This window comes from Apaloderma vittatum, unplaced genomic scaffold (assembly GCF_000703405.1).
Source record: "Apaloderma vittatum isolate BGI_N311 unplaced genomic scaffold, ASM70340v1 scaffold6151, whole genome shotgun sequence".
In the NCBI taxonomy this organism is placed as follows: domain Eukaryota; kingdom Metazoa; phylum Chordata; class Aves; order Trogoniformes; family Trogonidae; genus Apaloderma; species Apaloderma vittatum.
This window is the reverse complement of record NW_009700786.1, coordinates 138340-153908: the sequence shown is the minus strand read 5'-3', so window position 1 is coordinate 153908 and position 15569 is coordinate 138340. Positions and strand designations below refer to the sequence as shown.

At 40.1% G+C, this 15569-nt stretch overlaps 1 protein-coding gene across 1 annotated transcript in view; it reads left to right on the top strand.

Annotated features, from left to right (window-relative positions):
- PREX1 (phosphatidylinositol-3,4,5-trisphosphate-dependent Rac exchange factor 1) overlaps positions 1 to 7479 on the top strand; it is a gene marked incomplete at its 5' end in the record, with an annotated part of 92429 nt that extends 84950 nt beyond the window's left edge. Inside the window, 8 exons of the mRNA XM_009878870.1 lie at positions 702 to 801; positions 1580 to 1723; positions 2347 to 2461; positions 2879 to 2945; positions 3675 to 3862; positions 4536 to 4638; positions 5194 to 5261; positions 7437 to 7479. Coding sequence (XP_009877172.1) covers positions 702 to 801; positions 1580 to 1723; positions 2347 to 2461; positions 2879 to 2945; positions 3675 to 3862; positions 4536 to 4638; positions 5194 to 5261; positions 7437 to 7479 — 828 coding nt within the window. The remainder of the gene's footprint in view (positions 1 to 701; positions 802 to 1579; positions 1724 to 2346; positions 2462 to 2878; positions 2946 to 3674; positions 3863 to 4535; positions 4639 to 5193; positions 5262 to 7436) is intronic.
- Between the last annotated feature and the right edge of the window lie 8090 nt (positions 7480 to 15569).

Here is a 15569-nt window from a genome sequence, read left to right as displayed (position 1 = left end):
GCACACATTTCAACAAAAACGTAAAGAAGTCCGGTGTATGTGAAGAGTTCAGACAACATGAAAAGTCTTTTATTTATCCAGTGGATACTTTGATAGAATAGATAGACTACAGAGACTGTCACTGGAGAGGAGCTGGTCTTGCATAGTTCATGTTCACCTATTGAATAGATAAGCCACAGCTACAGTAGATACCTAACTGTAAAAATGTTAACTAAAAAGCATAAATAAAGTAACTGACACTATAGAAAACAGACTTTTTTTGGACTTTGTACATATTGTAGATTAAATGTGGCATGTTTTTCTTAGAAATACAAACCAAACTATATGCATGTGTAACTGCCATTTCTTTACATTTCATGGAATGTGGTGACATTTTTTTTCAGTAACTGTTAGATGGTTCTTCACATTTGTAGGTATAGAGTGAAGTTTGGAGAAAAAGATCCCTCCAGACTTACTCAGTCCTTAAACCTCTCTACTCTCTCTGCATCACATCAGATGACATCTCAGCAAAGGGTAGCTAAACTTAAATCACAAAGTTAAAGAGCAATAATAATTACCTGGCTGGGATAGAGTTCATGGAAAGCTCCAGGTTCTGCTTTAGGTCTCCTGATCCAAAGCACGGCCATCACGACCACATTGTCCTGCCACTGTCTCTTTCTAGCAGATTATAACCTGTATTTATCTGTTCCTTTGCTCTACAGAAGGAGGAGCGCACTATGCTGGAAGACATCCAGGTCACTCTGACTGAACTGGACAAAGTTGCCTTCTATTTCAAACAGCTGGATGAAACTCTTGTAGCAAGTGAGTATTCTCTGCTTCTTTGAAGCTCCTTTTTTTCTTGTTTATTAGGTTAATAGCCTCCATGATTATAAATGGATGTGGCACTTGAGGAGATGGTCTAGTTTTACAGTGGTGTAGGGCTGTAGGTTGGACTTGATGATTTTAAGGTCCTTTCCAACCTTGATGTTTCTATGCTTCTATGATTTCTGTGTAACAGCCCGTCAGACTGGAAAGCACTGAGCAACTTTGCTGAGGCAGTGTTGCATTCCGTCAGCTTCCACTGCAAACACGCGGCATAAAAAGCAGGACCGACACCACGGGATGCTGGTGGCGTGTTCTGTGGTTTGTAACCATGGCCTGTGCCTGTGTACCTGACCGGGGTGATTTCACGCACAGGGAGATAGGACAGATGATGAGCAGCTCCTGACAGATGTTTGTAAATCACCACATTAGCTGAGGTAGAAGTACTGTCCCTCCCCAGCTCTTCTCTGTGCCATGTGCCACCCTGCCAGATCTCTCTCCATGTACTGACGCTGTGATGCCATGAAACAAGATGGGATTTTAATTATTAACCGTGTTTACTGTATTCACACCAAACATCATGCTAGGTCATGTCAATTGTGTATCTGTTTAAGTGCTGTAATTCAGAGCCTGGATTCTTTCAGTGAAAGCTCTGCCTTATTTGTCTAATGAGGGAGATTTGAAATAACGTTAGATAATCTAACAAACTCTGATAGCAATGATTTTGCATTTCTCCTGCTGTGGTAAAGCAGCAAGTGTTTTATCTCTGTTTCTCCAGATACTCACGTCTTCTACCACATTGAAGGAAGTCGTCAGTCCTTGAAGGTTATCTTTTATCTTGACAGCTACTACTTCTCCAAACTGCCTTCTCGCTTTCAGAACGGGGGAAGCTTGAAAATGCACACGGTGCTCTTTACAAAAGGTGCCTATAAAAAGCTTTCTTGAGAAAAATAAGCTAACTGGTGATGGTAAAAGTTTCAAAATAAGGAATGACCATGAAGCTCTTAACATAATGCAGCTGAGCACTACAGACATATTTAAGAAGCAGATGTTTCTGTTCTGTTCTAGGAAGACGCGGGGAGTGCCAGGTTTTAGAGTAGGACATAGTCATAAGAGCTGCCTGCTTGGGAATTTTTTAAGCCTTCCTGTAAAGGCCATAGAGACATCACATTGGACTGCGTGGGCAGTCTGACCAAGTAGGGTTTGCAGGCTACAGAGAAGTGTTTGTAAAAGCATGCACCATGTCAGAATTATCTGGGCTGGAATTGGCTGGAAAAGGAAATATTCACACCAAAATATAATACAGGAAGTTTACTTCAGGGGGATATTGATGGGGAGTAATTACTGTGGGACAGAACTGCTTCCTGTGAAACTCACCTTCATGGTGCTGCCACTGTATTCCCACAGTGGGAAAGGCACTAACTTTATGCAGAAACAGAATCAGCCTCGACATTTGCTGAGCAGTGGCATGATACAGGGATAAATAAGCAAATGAATAAAAAGAAAACAAGTAACGTAGGTTTAGTAAAATGTTTTCTTCTTCAGCTCTGGAGAGTATGGAGGGGCAATCACAAGCAGCTGGCTCATCTCTAGAGGAACTTCCACAGCAAATTAATGCTATTTCACTCGAAAAAGTGCAGCAGTACTACCGTAAACTCAGGTATTTAATGTTTCTCCTCTTCTTTAAAAGACATTGAATAGAGCTTTCCCTGCTAAGGACCTTAAAATTTAATCAAAAAGAGATTCCATTCCTGATGGTCTCTTGTAGAAATATTACTTTTGGAGATCCTCATTGTGTGGGAAACCTGGTAATTTTCTTCCCACAGTTAAGCTCATTCTGAAGTAGTGCGGCGCACAGGATGAAATTTCCCAGAATTTTGTGCTAAGCCAAAATTACATAAAAAAGGAGGTTTGGAATATTTTAGTACAAACCCTGTAAACTGCTGCAGTGAAAACACTTTAATAAAAAAGCAGAATTTAGCATAGCCTTCTCAGATGGTTTATACAAGGTAGTATACATATCTGGGCTTGAACTGAGACACACCAACTAACGTGGTCCTTGCTGGCCTTTTTGCAGGACGTTTTACCTTGAGCGATCAAACTTGCCCACTGATTCCAATACTACTGCAGTGAAGATTGACCAGGTATTGTTATTGTGTTTCTGTCTACAATAAATTCTCTCATAGAAATACTATTTCTACATCTCTAAAATCCCATAGTGGGATGCCCTTATGGCAGACTTGTACAAAGCCAAACATCATTGCAAAAATGTTCCCTACCCTAAAGGAGTGATCTGAAGCTTGGCTGCAGTTCTTTTGTTCAGAAGAAAATGTGCAAAACTGGGGTAGATGCCAAATCCTTAGCCTAGGCACTAGTAAGACTCCACAACACCCTGCCTGCCCCTGCTGAATACAGGACCTGATGTAAGACAGAATTAATTAACTTTCCTCTCCCGGAAATGCATGAAAATGAACAAAAGTTCAATTTCCGGGTTATGCTTTGTTCACAGTTAAAGAATAAAAAACCAACAAGATGGTACTTCCCAGCATCTCACATAAAGGCAGGCTGTCTAACTGGGGCAGGTGACATATGTGAATGTAAAGCAGTAAACACTACTGCAGGGAAGACATAATCCAAGACTATCTTTGCAATTGTAATATACATTGTAAATAATCTTTGTGATAATTGCAAAAAAATGCCCCAAACCTAAGTAATTGTTTGTATTTTTCCACTTCCAGATTCATATATATTTTAAATTGTTGTTACTGTGTGGCATTTACTCTTGTGTAGATTATTGTGTGTAGGATAAACATCTTTATAGCTTAAAGGTGTACATATGCCACTGATGCCTGGGCTTTTTTTGCTTTGTTTAGCTGATTCGCCCCATCAATGCAATGGATGAGCTTTGCAGGCTAATGAAGTCTTTCATTAATACAAAACCCACCCAGTCAGGATATTCAAGCAGTTCCACGGCAGGAGCTGGCCTGCTACCCATCTCCTCGGAGCTCTGTTACCGACTGGGAGCCTGTCAGATTACCATGTGCGGCACTGGGATGCAGAGGTGAGATTTAAGTGTTACTGGTGTGCTGAGAACTTCTGTCCTTTCTAAGGATTTGAGCAAGATGTTTGATTCTGCTTGAAAGAGTAGAAAGGTACATCATAAGGCAATATAAGACAGACCAAAACCTACTGCCGCTTTTATTTTAGGGTAAGTTGAGACTTCTAATACTTTTGTTAATGATTAGTAAATACTTTTGTTAATGATTAGTACTGACACACAAACTTTGTTATGTTTCAGTGCATCAGCCAATGCAACTGACTGAGAGATCTCATTGCATATAATTGTCAGTCAGTGTTGTCTTCAGTCACAAGCTGAAAATATAGGAAGTTACTAAAAAAAAGCTTAAGAATCTTGGTGTGTGCAAGCATTGATTTTAAACACATGACTGTTCTTCCAGTGTCTCAAAATGGTTGAGTGAAGAAAAAATTAATTTGTGAGTAACTTTGTATGAATCAAGGCAGAAGAGCCTTGTAGCAATGATGCTGGAGTATAGGTGTAGTGAGACTGAAAATGCAGGACTGAGGTAATTTCATAGTTTTGTAAATAAACCCCTAAAAAATAAATACAAGAATGCTGGCTAACTGAAGTCATACTTATCGGGTCTCCTGTACGTACCTATTTATGCATTTTAACATATGATCTGTGATTTAGTATCTCTTGCTCCCATGTTCAGAAGCACACTGAGTGTGTCCCTGGAGCAAGCGGCCATACTGGCTCGAAGTCACGGACTCCTGCCCAAGTGTATCATGCAAGCTACAGACATCATGCGGAAGCAAGTAAGTGTTTGGATGAGCACCTGCTGCATGCCCGTTTTCGTTCCAGTAACATCGTGGCACAAACGCCAGTTTCTTTTGATGTGGCACTGTATTTTGTGCACTGCAAACCCATACAGCCAAACTTCTGTTAATATCTGAATAGCTACACGTGCTTTTGACAGGAACAAATTAACTGTTGCCGGTACAACAATTATAGCAATCAAAATATAAGTCTCAGTGTATATTATTTAAAGTATGTGTCTTGATGGTTAGAAAGTAGAGACTATCCCGTATCTTTAAGACAATTTCTGTGTACAAAAAAACCAAGTCTCAATCTCAGTGTTAAATAGTAGAAATTCCCTAGTGCTAGAGAGCAGTGCTTGTAAAGTGCTTTGGGATTAATTCCATCTTTTAAGTAAACACAGATGACTAATGTATCCACCCAATGGATTCCAAGTCTTCTGAAAGTACTTAATGGATTCTCAAATAGAAACCATACTCCCATTATAATATTTTCCCCTAAGGAACAGATGCTTTATCGATACTGTCAGTACCATAAATTCCCTGTTTCCTTAGGGACCAAGGGTTGAAATCTCTGCCAAGAATCTCAAAGTGATGGACCAAATGCCACAGTGCGCACCACGGTAGGTTATTATGCATTTTATCTGAGCACTGGTTTTATGTTTCTGTAGCAGTTGTGGGGTTCCTGTAATAACCAAAGAGCTTAGTAGCAACAGTGGAAAAAAAAAACCACAAAAAATCCTATTTTTCTTTCTCACTGTACTAAACATAGTGCACTGTAGATTAATCAGCTTCCTGCTTACAGTCTGTAGATCATTAACTTCAAAGGTTTCTGCATTTTCTGAGTAAACAAGAACTGACCAGAGAAGGGCCTTTTTTGGACTGTTGCTGTGAGTTGGCAAAGCTAGTGATGGACAGCCAGTTGTGGAATGCTTTGAAATATTCCTGAGTGGCAAATCTGACTGCAGATGCACAAAGTTAATTCATAGGCAACTAGGACTGTGTGTGTAGACGAGTTTGACTGTTTAGTTATGGCAGAGCAGGTTTAAGAGGAAGCACTTCAATTCAGAGTAACCACACAGTAATGCAACTCAAAGGAAGCTCAGTTATCCAGTTTTATACGTGGTTTTGTCTAGAAGTAAACTTTGAAAAGCACTGTGCATTTGTGAATCCTACTGCACCTACCAGGAGCTAGAGATGTTCATCATCTCTCTCTGTAGGTTAAGAATACCGTTATTCTTAAGAGAACTATCACCTTCTGGCCACTTTCCTCCAATTTCACATATCAGAGAGGAGAATATTCTTCAGTGAACCCAGCATTTTCCTGCAATAGTAGTAACCACTTATTTACTGTGATTTAGATGGCAAGATATAGAATCAGTCTATACAAATATCAGAGAAACTTCTGATCCTGCTCTCGTTCATGGCATTGTTCACCTGAAGGCCAGCCAGTTCTGGCATGCAGGAATGAGCATCAAAAAAGGTCCAGGAGGGCCTGTGCCATCCCTTCAGGTAGAGTGAGTGCATTTGCTAGTGCTGGAGTCCTTCGAGGAACATGCTAGTTCAGTGTCACAAAGAGTTCCATAAAACACTGGTATCTTATTCACTCATTTAAGAGTTAGTCTAAACAAGCCTTGCCTTTTTTTTTTTTTCCTATTTGCTCCTCAAAATGTTTGTTTATAGGAAATTATTTTAAACTTCAGAGATTGGGCTGATACTTACTGTAACAGTCTAGCCTCAGTTTGTTTTCTCAGAGACCTTAAAAGGAACAGTATTTCACATTTAGAACCTTCTCCTTCTGTTGGACTGTAATTGCTGTTTCAAACAGGACTAAAATAATGGTCTGTGCTGGCTCCTGTACTATGTCCCCAGTGCCATACATCAGCAGTTTAGCAGCGCAGTTATTTTGCCTTATTAATGGCCATATACTTTTATGACCATAACAGCACGCTGTGTTCAAAAAGAAACCGCTTTACAAACAAATCATAAGATGAGGCATTTCTCTTCTTTTGTACACACAGTAAAGCACAATGACAAATTCCAGGTCTATTTACTTGGATTATTTCAGGGCAATAAAGCTCAGACAGAAACATGTGTTCCTACTGGGTTCCATCACCTTAATGTGAACTAAAACTGAGCAAAGTTAAAAGGAGATCTGGGGAACTAACGTTACTTCTCATGATTATATTTCCTACCATCGAGGTTTGTCAAACTCTGTAGTAGCAGTCTTGAAAGAGAAGTTATAAAAGACTTGAATTTAATCAAATGTAAATCAGAAAAAGCCAAGAAAAAAGCTACCACAGTCACATATGAATGATAGTCAAGATGCACTTAGGTTTACCCACTGGTCTCAATTTGCTAATCTTGAGATTCAAAAAATGTATCTGAAAACATGATTACTAATTTTAAAGTTTGTTTAACTATGTCAACAACCAGATAGGTTATTTTATGTGTTTGGCGTCCTGGTCTGTTGCTCAGGAAAAGGGCAGAACAGGTTTGAAAGGGAAGAAAGAGAAAAAGGAGAGAGGGGACTGCGGAAGCCAAATTGGGCAAAAGTTAAAAGGCAATGATGGAAAGTCTCAAATAGTATTTAAACAATGACTGTAAATATTTTAGTTAATAAATCACTAGTGGTATTTCTAAACTTGCAATTATTAAAATTTTAAAAGTGGTATTCTTGATACTGGATTACCTCTAAAAGCTGCAGAATGAGAAAGAAGCAGCTGACTCTCATATCCTATGCCAGTAACTGTAAGTTATCATCCTTACGGTAGTTAATAGTGTCCTCTGCCTCAAAGCCTCTACAGGTTGTGTGAGCCACCTGCGGATGGGGACTTGTAAAAGTGAGAGAGGCACCCCCGTTGCAGCATCGTTAAAGCATTCAACTCTGAGCAGCCCCGCCCGAGGCCCTGGTAACTGCCCCGACGGCGCTGCGTCCGGAGAGGAAGGGCAATTGCTCTGGTGTAGCAGGAGAGGAACCTGCTGGACCCGGGCACCAAGAATCTGCCTTTCAACTCCTGCAGCACCTGCAGGGATTCGTGTGTCGTTCTGACTTCCCAAAGAAATTCTTGGAAGAAACACCGGAGAGCCAAGAGGGACGTTACTGCCATTTGCCAGATGCCTGGGAAAATGACAATTCTACTTCAAGAAAGCGCGGTTTTACTGGTTACTCCTTTGTGCCGCCACCTAAAAGTTGTGGACTTCAAGATGTGGATTGGTCAAGAGAATTGGGAAAGATGCGTGTCTCGCCCTGTGTTGCATCTGGCAGCCATTTAATTGCCAGTGTGGTTTTGGTCAGCATCCTTGAGCAGCAGCTTCGTAAATGCCACTTTCCCTTGAACTGACCTGCAATTTTGGACAACGAATAGCACAATCTATGGTTTATTCAAATACGAACACAAATAATTTCTTCTGGAGTAATTTTCCACTTCAGCCCAGTGAGAAGCGATCTCTTTATGCTGCAGAGAATACATTCCATAATACTTAACGTTACGTCATTTTACTTACTGTAGCTTTCAGGTTTTTGATTAACTCTTTTTACTAATGCCCTATTATGTACGCTGGAAATACAGTACTATTTAAAAGGAGAGATTGGGAGTGAAGGATCTGAAAGGAAACTTTACAAAAGAAAAAATACAGTCTTATAATCTGATTATTTGAACAGATGTAGTTTTTAAAACAGGTCAGAAGAACTATTCTTATTTATGTGGAGTGGAATATGTGTTTTCAATCATGTTATTATATATACAAGATTTAAATAAAAATTATATTGTTTAAAATGGGACCAATATGCTGGCAATTACACAGCTACTCCCAGTTTACTGATAAAAAAATCTACATTATTTAAAGTCTTTCAATATTTAAGTAGTCTTTAATACAGTTATTCTGATGTATTAGGGATGCTTTTAAGTTAAAAGAAAAAAGGAATCATGTATATAATGTACTTTATTTTTTTCTTGTTTGAAAAATTGTTCTCCATTCTGTCAGTATTATCATAAGCACAGTAACGTTTTCCAGATTACTGGCTGAAACTAATAGAAACATGTCAGCAGTCTCAGGACAGAAATAACGTTTTTTTTGGAGTGAGTGCCTTAACATGACCGCCTATCCCTAACGACTTTCCACTGGAGCCGGTGGCTGCAGAAGGGTGCACAGGGAGCTTCCCATCCCTCCAGTTCTCCACAGCCTCGTTTAAAACCATTCATAGTTAGGACATCCCAAAGTGCTTTGCGGTGACGTATATTCTAGAAAATAAAGGCTTGGGGTTTTTATTTGTGATGTCGTATGTTTTTTAGCAGACTTAATATCGTAGTATTAATATTCAAACCAACTTGAGAACTAAAATTAGACTTTTTTCTATTTCAATTTTACACTTCTAGGCAAAATGGCTTTTCACGAGTTTGAGGATGCAGACTGTTCCGGACCTTGTTTCTTAATTTTTTTTGTCTTCAAACACAGACTGAAATAATGTTGGGGAAGGATCCTGTTTTATTTAACCTCTTCCTTTTAACTGTTTCCTCTGACCTATGGCAATCTGTTGCAGGGAAACAGGACAACCCATCAGTCGCCAGCTGTCGGACACGGGTTTGTTAAGGAGTATCCAGTTTGTAGCGCAGCCAGATGAGCAGATCATTATTTCAATGCACTTTTGTTAATTTTGGAAGAGTTATTCTTGCCATTTGCTGTTTGAAGAAGAAATGTACTTAGTATTATAAAGACGTGTAGGAACACCCCAAAAATAAAAAGGAACACCTAGGCCAAGATCCTTGCGTTGTCTGCATGAGCGCTCGTCAGGGGAACTGCAGCAGCTCACCAGGTGAGGATCCTGGCCCCCACTCACGCACTCACTGCAGATGCTAAAGATGCAGAGAAGAGTACCCAAGGGCATTTACACCGTGCACTGTTTTACCTTGAAATGTATGTTATTTAATAATAAAAACTTTTATCAGTTTTCAAAGTTGGTTTATATTATAAGGAAAGAAGGTATGATCTTATTTTTCTGTGATACTCTTTAGTTCTGAAGCTGTACGTTCTGCTGAATAGTTTAAGTTCTGATATTTATATGAAACAATGAGGAGTCAGAAATTAAAACTCTAAGGGAAAAGTTGGGTTTTATATCAGCTCAAAGTGGCAGTATAGTGTTAAACTCTTCCTCTTTGGGCAGCGTTGACTTCAGATGTAGTTTCACTGCAGACTTCCCATTAAAGTAGAGAAGAACAACTGGTTTGATGCTGTAAAATTGAAGGGCTTGAATCCGGTGCTGGAAAAAAATATGTTAAAATGGAAAATAAGAGGGCAATGCACAAGCCAACCTGCAAGTAAAGAGAATAGATTATGTATGTCTGCAGAATTTCCATGGCTAAAACCAAACTAAGAATCAGCCCTGCCACAACCAAGTAAGTTGTGGATGTCATAGATATGGAGGATCTGATACACTGGAAGTATGGGAAATAAGGAAAACACAGTTGAGATGGAGAAAATGGAAACTAGCAGTATGATGAGGTGGTATGAGCAGCTGGCTAAAACGACAAAGGAACTTGGAGGTTTGGTGGCAGCCACAAGTGGAATTTCTTACCTATTAGTCTTGTAACTGAATTTGCGTAGCATTTTCACTAATCACGGAAGCACAGATAACTGTAAGGCCGGGCTTCACGTTGAGTTGGGACGCAGTGGTCTAGGGCAGTATCAGCGTTCACACAAAAAACAACAACTGGCAGACCTTCACCACTGAAGGGGATTAACTGGGATAAAATTTTACAGTACAAATATTAGCTCATACACTTGAAGATTAAATGAAGTATTTTGCTATATTTCTTGTAATTGATAACAAAAAGACCCTGGTTACAGAGTTTGTCATGAGATGTCTCAGATGCAATGTGACAGAATCATGAAAGCTCAGGCTGCCCTAGGAGACAAATTTCCAGCTGGGATAGAGACATTCAAGATAATAATGAGAAAGGTAAAGACAGTTCAATCTAAACATAGATACAGCCACAAGGAGAAAAAGGAGTACAAGCAATCAGGCCTAAATATTGGCTGAAAATCGTTCTGGACCCTAGAAACATTTTTTTCCAATCAGGCTCTGACAAACAAGAAATACCACTTACAAAAGGGCTTGTAAAGCCGAAGCAGCAGTGCCTGGAGGGGCAGGAGTAGGACAAGACGGCTCTTCCCAGTCTGGCCCCGTTTGGCTGCAGAAGCTGCGCTCAGCTGTGACAGGAGAGGCTGTGACCAGGCCCTGCTTTGTCCAGTCGTGTCCACGGCATCTGCCAAGGTGTCAACTGCTTCTCAAATTCCAGGCCTCAGCTAGCTGTTAGCATTAGACTTTTTTCACATTCCAGTATTCATTTGCAGACTGAATACTGGGATTTTTAGATGACAGAACACAGATTTAGACAAATACACATCTTGGTTCCATTTAGAATAATTAAAAAAGAAAAGAAAAGAAACATCTATTTGGACTCTGGCAAATGCTTTTTCCTCTGTCTTACTTTCTTATCAGCAAATGCTAATTTGGGAATATTCTGAGTAGTGATTATTTCATGGTTCTAAAGTGATATAAAGACATAAAACACTGAGGCCTAACAATCAGAATTTCAATGTAAGATTAATCAGAAACACTTGTACTTCTGTAACAGCACATAGACTATTTCATCTGTCATAACATTTGGCATTACACGTGTCCAATGCAGCTTCTAAGCACCTGGTCTTTGTTTCTTGGTAAAAGGGCAAAAAAAACCCAACTCCAACCTAACTCAACAAGCAGTTCATGAAACCAGCTTATTCACAAAAGCACTGCACACAGATTTACTGATAGCATTGATTAATCAAATTACCCAGTGCAATTTGTATCTAAAACTAATATTTGTGTAAGAAATATTTGTGGAAGAAAAGCCTTCAAACAGGAAAAGGTATTTTTGCCACTACTTATAATGACAGTCCTGCCTTTGAGTAACAAGAAACCATTGTCATGCCATTGGGTTCTGAGCCTTCTGTCCCTTCCTATGCAAAAATCCCCTCTGTTTCATGCTAGATAACACCGTGCAATAGTGAGTTTGATGGTACTGTCACAGTGTCACTACACTGCAGTGCTAAAGGAGACTTACTTCATTGAATATAAACTGGAAAAAATTCTAGCGTCCCCAAGACATGGCTTTCCAAGCGCTTAGTCTTGCCATGCCCAACTTCCTTTCCTCTACTGCGCAAGTCACTTTTTTCACTGTTGCAGTTTGGGGAGGGAACCAGGGAACTATTTTTATTTTTTTTTTAATTAATACTGGTATTGTGAAGATTCAAAGGACAAATTGTAAACTGCTTTGAAAACTGACAATGCTTTACACATATAATTTAGTTTTAATAACTTGAAAAACCAGGAAACTAGATGGAAGAAAGGATAAATATCAGAAAGACACATATAACAATCTCTGATTTTAAGTCCCATAAATGTATCAAAGGAGACCACTTGGTATAAGGAATATTTCTGATGTAGTTGCTGTGCCTCATTTCAAGATTCAGAAGTACTATGCATCAATACTATTAAGGAACTTTGAAGTACTTTTGAAAGCCCTTTGATTTTTGCCCTTTTTACAAAGGGCAGGAATGGCCACAGTCATCTGACCGCAGGTTAGGCCGAATCAAAAGGCTTTTAAAAGTGAATTTTTGGTCAGCTTAGGAGCGCAAGTAAGGTTGCTGTAGCATTACTGCATTTACAGCTCATTTTGCACCTGAGATCAGTTACCTCCTCTGGGCAGAGGGGTAATTATGAAACAACACAAGTTGTACAGTAAGGTTTTTTGCATGAAACAGAACTTTTCATGGTTTTAGGAAAATGTTCTAGAGATAATATTTTTATACCAGTTCGTAGGATTGGCATTTTCAAATATTTTGTAAAAAGAAAAAAATGTACAGAATATTTGAAAGGAGTTTTTCCAGTTTAGTTTGAGGGATTCTAGTGTACTCATAGTGTTAATATTTCTCTTCATGTTTCTGTATCTTTAACTAAGCATGTGTATCCTGCATTCAGATAAAAGTCTTAATATACTTTGTTCAATTGTTGTGTTGAATGGTCTAATCCTTGTTGCCATTTTAGCATTACTGATCCGTGTGTTTGGTGTGCTCTGTGCCCAGCAGAGCTGAAATCAAGCTATTCAGAAAACATGGCCCAGATGGTCATAACAGCGGGTCTTCTGTCAGACAGGCTCCAGAGCCCACCTCCTGGGCTTGGGAGCTGGAAAGGTATCTGACCAGGGGGCAGCATTTCTATTGGGTTATTAAAAATACTAAGGGTAATGCTTTAAGCAGAACCTGTTGAACTTCAAGAAGGTTGAGAAAAAAGAAAATGATTTGATGGTCAAGCCTTTTCTTTTGTGGGACAAGGGACAATTAAAAGAGCACCTTCCTGTTTTATGCAAACTGTAATTGCCTTTATAGGGCATGAACTAGAATTATCTTCCTCTGCAAGAACACAGACCAAAACTGGAGCCCAGAAAATGCATCGCTGCCTTTGATCCCCGCAACTGTGTATCTAATATTTCCCTTGACCCTCAAACTGGGACAGGTCCCGAGTTTTCCCTCAGAGTACGAAACTTAGCTTTTTTATGTGGTGACACTGACTCAGAATACCAAAATTAGTTACCACATTTATCACTTCCATGGTGTATGTGATGCACCAAGTGCACAGTTAGAATAAGGAAGTTCTGGGCAGTCCCCAGACTTACCTGAAAATCTTGCTCCCCTCAAATGCCTCTCAAATGCCTCTTGCCTTTGATGATGTACTTGCCTTGCCAGAATTCTTCATTTTCCTGTCGATCCAGGGGCTTACACTTGGGGAGACTTTCTATTCACTGAAAGAATCCACTGAAGACATTACCTCTGCACACCTGCGAGGGTTCACTAGGTTTCCAAGAAAGAAGGAGAATAACATAAGAGTTAAATCCATGACTCTGAACAAGCTACTTTCTTTTCTTTGTAGGAATAGAGAGAAATGTGTCAAAGGAGAGACTGAAGTACAGTTTTGTTTGTGGCTTTGTGTGATGCAAACTAAACTTCAGTTTTTATCCTACTATTGAATGTTGAGAGAAGTTAGGTTTTGGTTCATACTCAAACACCTTGTCAGATTCCCTAAATCCTCAAAGTCTAGTAGCCTGAGCATTATATAAGGCAAGGATGAGCCTGCCTCTGTTTTTTAACAGTGGTTTAATTTCCACTTCACTTGCAAGAAATTTGAAGAGGTGTCACTAGCTCATGAGCTCCTGAACAAGAAACCTGTTTCAGCCTTAGAAGTGTTGAATATACAACACCAGCGCAGACAAACTAAACCAACATGCCATAGATAGTAGCAATAATGGGCTACTCTCCAAGCATTTTATGCTGAAGAAAATTACAGAAATCAGAGAATTAAGCATTTGGTGCATGTTAGTGAGAGACGGTAGATGAGTTATGCAGGGCTGTGTCATCACTACTCAAGTTTTAGGAGATACTATTCTGTTTCAGAGGCTACTTCTCTTACATAGGAGGAACAGGAAAATCAGAAAAATAAGGTAAATGGGCAGAAGGAATTCAAATTAAGAAACAGAGACCTAGGCTAGTAAGCTTTCCTTCTGAGGGCAATACAGATCATGAAAGGGACACTGAGGTTGTCTTACAGAGTGCATTAAGGTCCCTGGAGCCCAGTGTTTCGCAACTCACCAAGAGCCCAACATTTTCCACCTACTCTATCAGCATCGGGTTTTATGAAGTCCCTGTCCTTTTCACTGGTGAATTTGACTGGCCTTCCTTCTAGTCTGCATTCTCCTTTGATCCTAATCACCTGAGCAGTTGGCTGCCCAGGAGATGAGAGAAGGAATTAACTGCTTGCTTATTGGAGATCTATTGAGATGCCTGCATTTGTTTCACTTCACTGTCCAGGCGAGATGAGAGGCAGGGACTGTGACTGTGCCAGTTCTTTGCCTCAGAGTCCTAACAGCGTGTTCAATAGCCTGGACTCAAGCCACCTTGAGCGAAGAACAAACAGCACCAGGAAATCTTCAAAACAAGAACTTGTACTCCCAGTACAAACCCCATCCACGGCTTACATAAAAGCAATGTGAAGTAAACTACTGCCACCTTAGAACAATAAGGCCAAAGCGTTTGTAATTACCGTCCAGAGCAACAGGAACTATTTTTAGAAGGGCTTTAACAACTGTTTTTCCTTGTACAGCTCCCAGTGCCAGTGGCTCACCCAGGGGTACACTGCTGCTGCTGCTGAGGGTGCCAAGGGGCAATGAGGAAGACCTCGGCACGCCGCGTTTGCTGTCTGCTCCCAGCTCACCAGCTGCTGTGACCGGCTGCAGGGAGGCAGCTGCAGCCCAGCTGCACAGGACTAGGGCACCTCAGAGCCCACCTGCTTCCCAGCTTTCCCTATAGCAAGACCTAGACCATAAATCTGCCAGGAGAGAGGCTGCCCACCTCCTGCAGGCACAGGCATACAGGAGGAAATTTTGGGAGTGAGACACAGTACTGTTCCCTTTGCACACTCTCCACCTGGGCACTGCATTATGCTGGGCGGTGTTTTGCTACAGCTGACATATGGCCCTAATCTTCGGTATTATTTCCTGTCTTTTGTTGTTTGTTTTAAATTGTCTCGTGCTCATTAAAAGGCTGGGAATACTCTTCAGTGATTAACTGTTTTCATCTTGCAGACAGCTTTCTATTAAAATAAATGTCTATCTTGTATATGTTGCTCTGGTTTACACTGACAAATGAATACATCATGACATCTCCCCATTAAGCAGCAAATAAGTTACTCCAGGCTTATCCATTGGTATCTACAAAGCTTCAATAAAATATCTTCTTCTCCATCCCCATAGCATTTCAAATCATCATATTTACGCAGAGAAAGGCGATGTTTGGACAACACGTTTCAACACTGCATTGAACATCTCAGCTTCTAT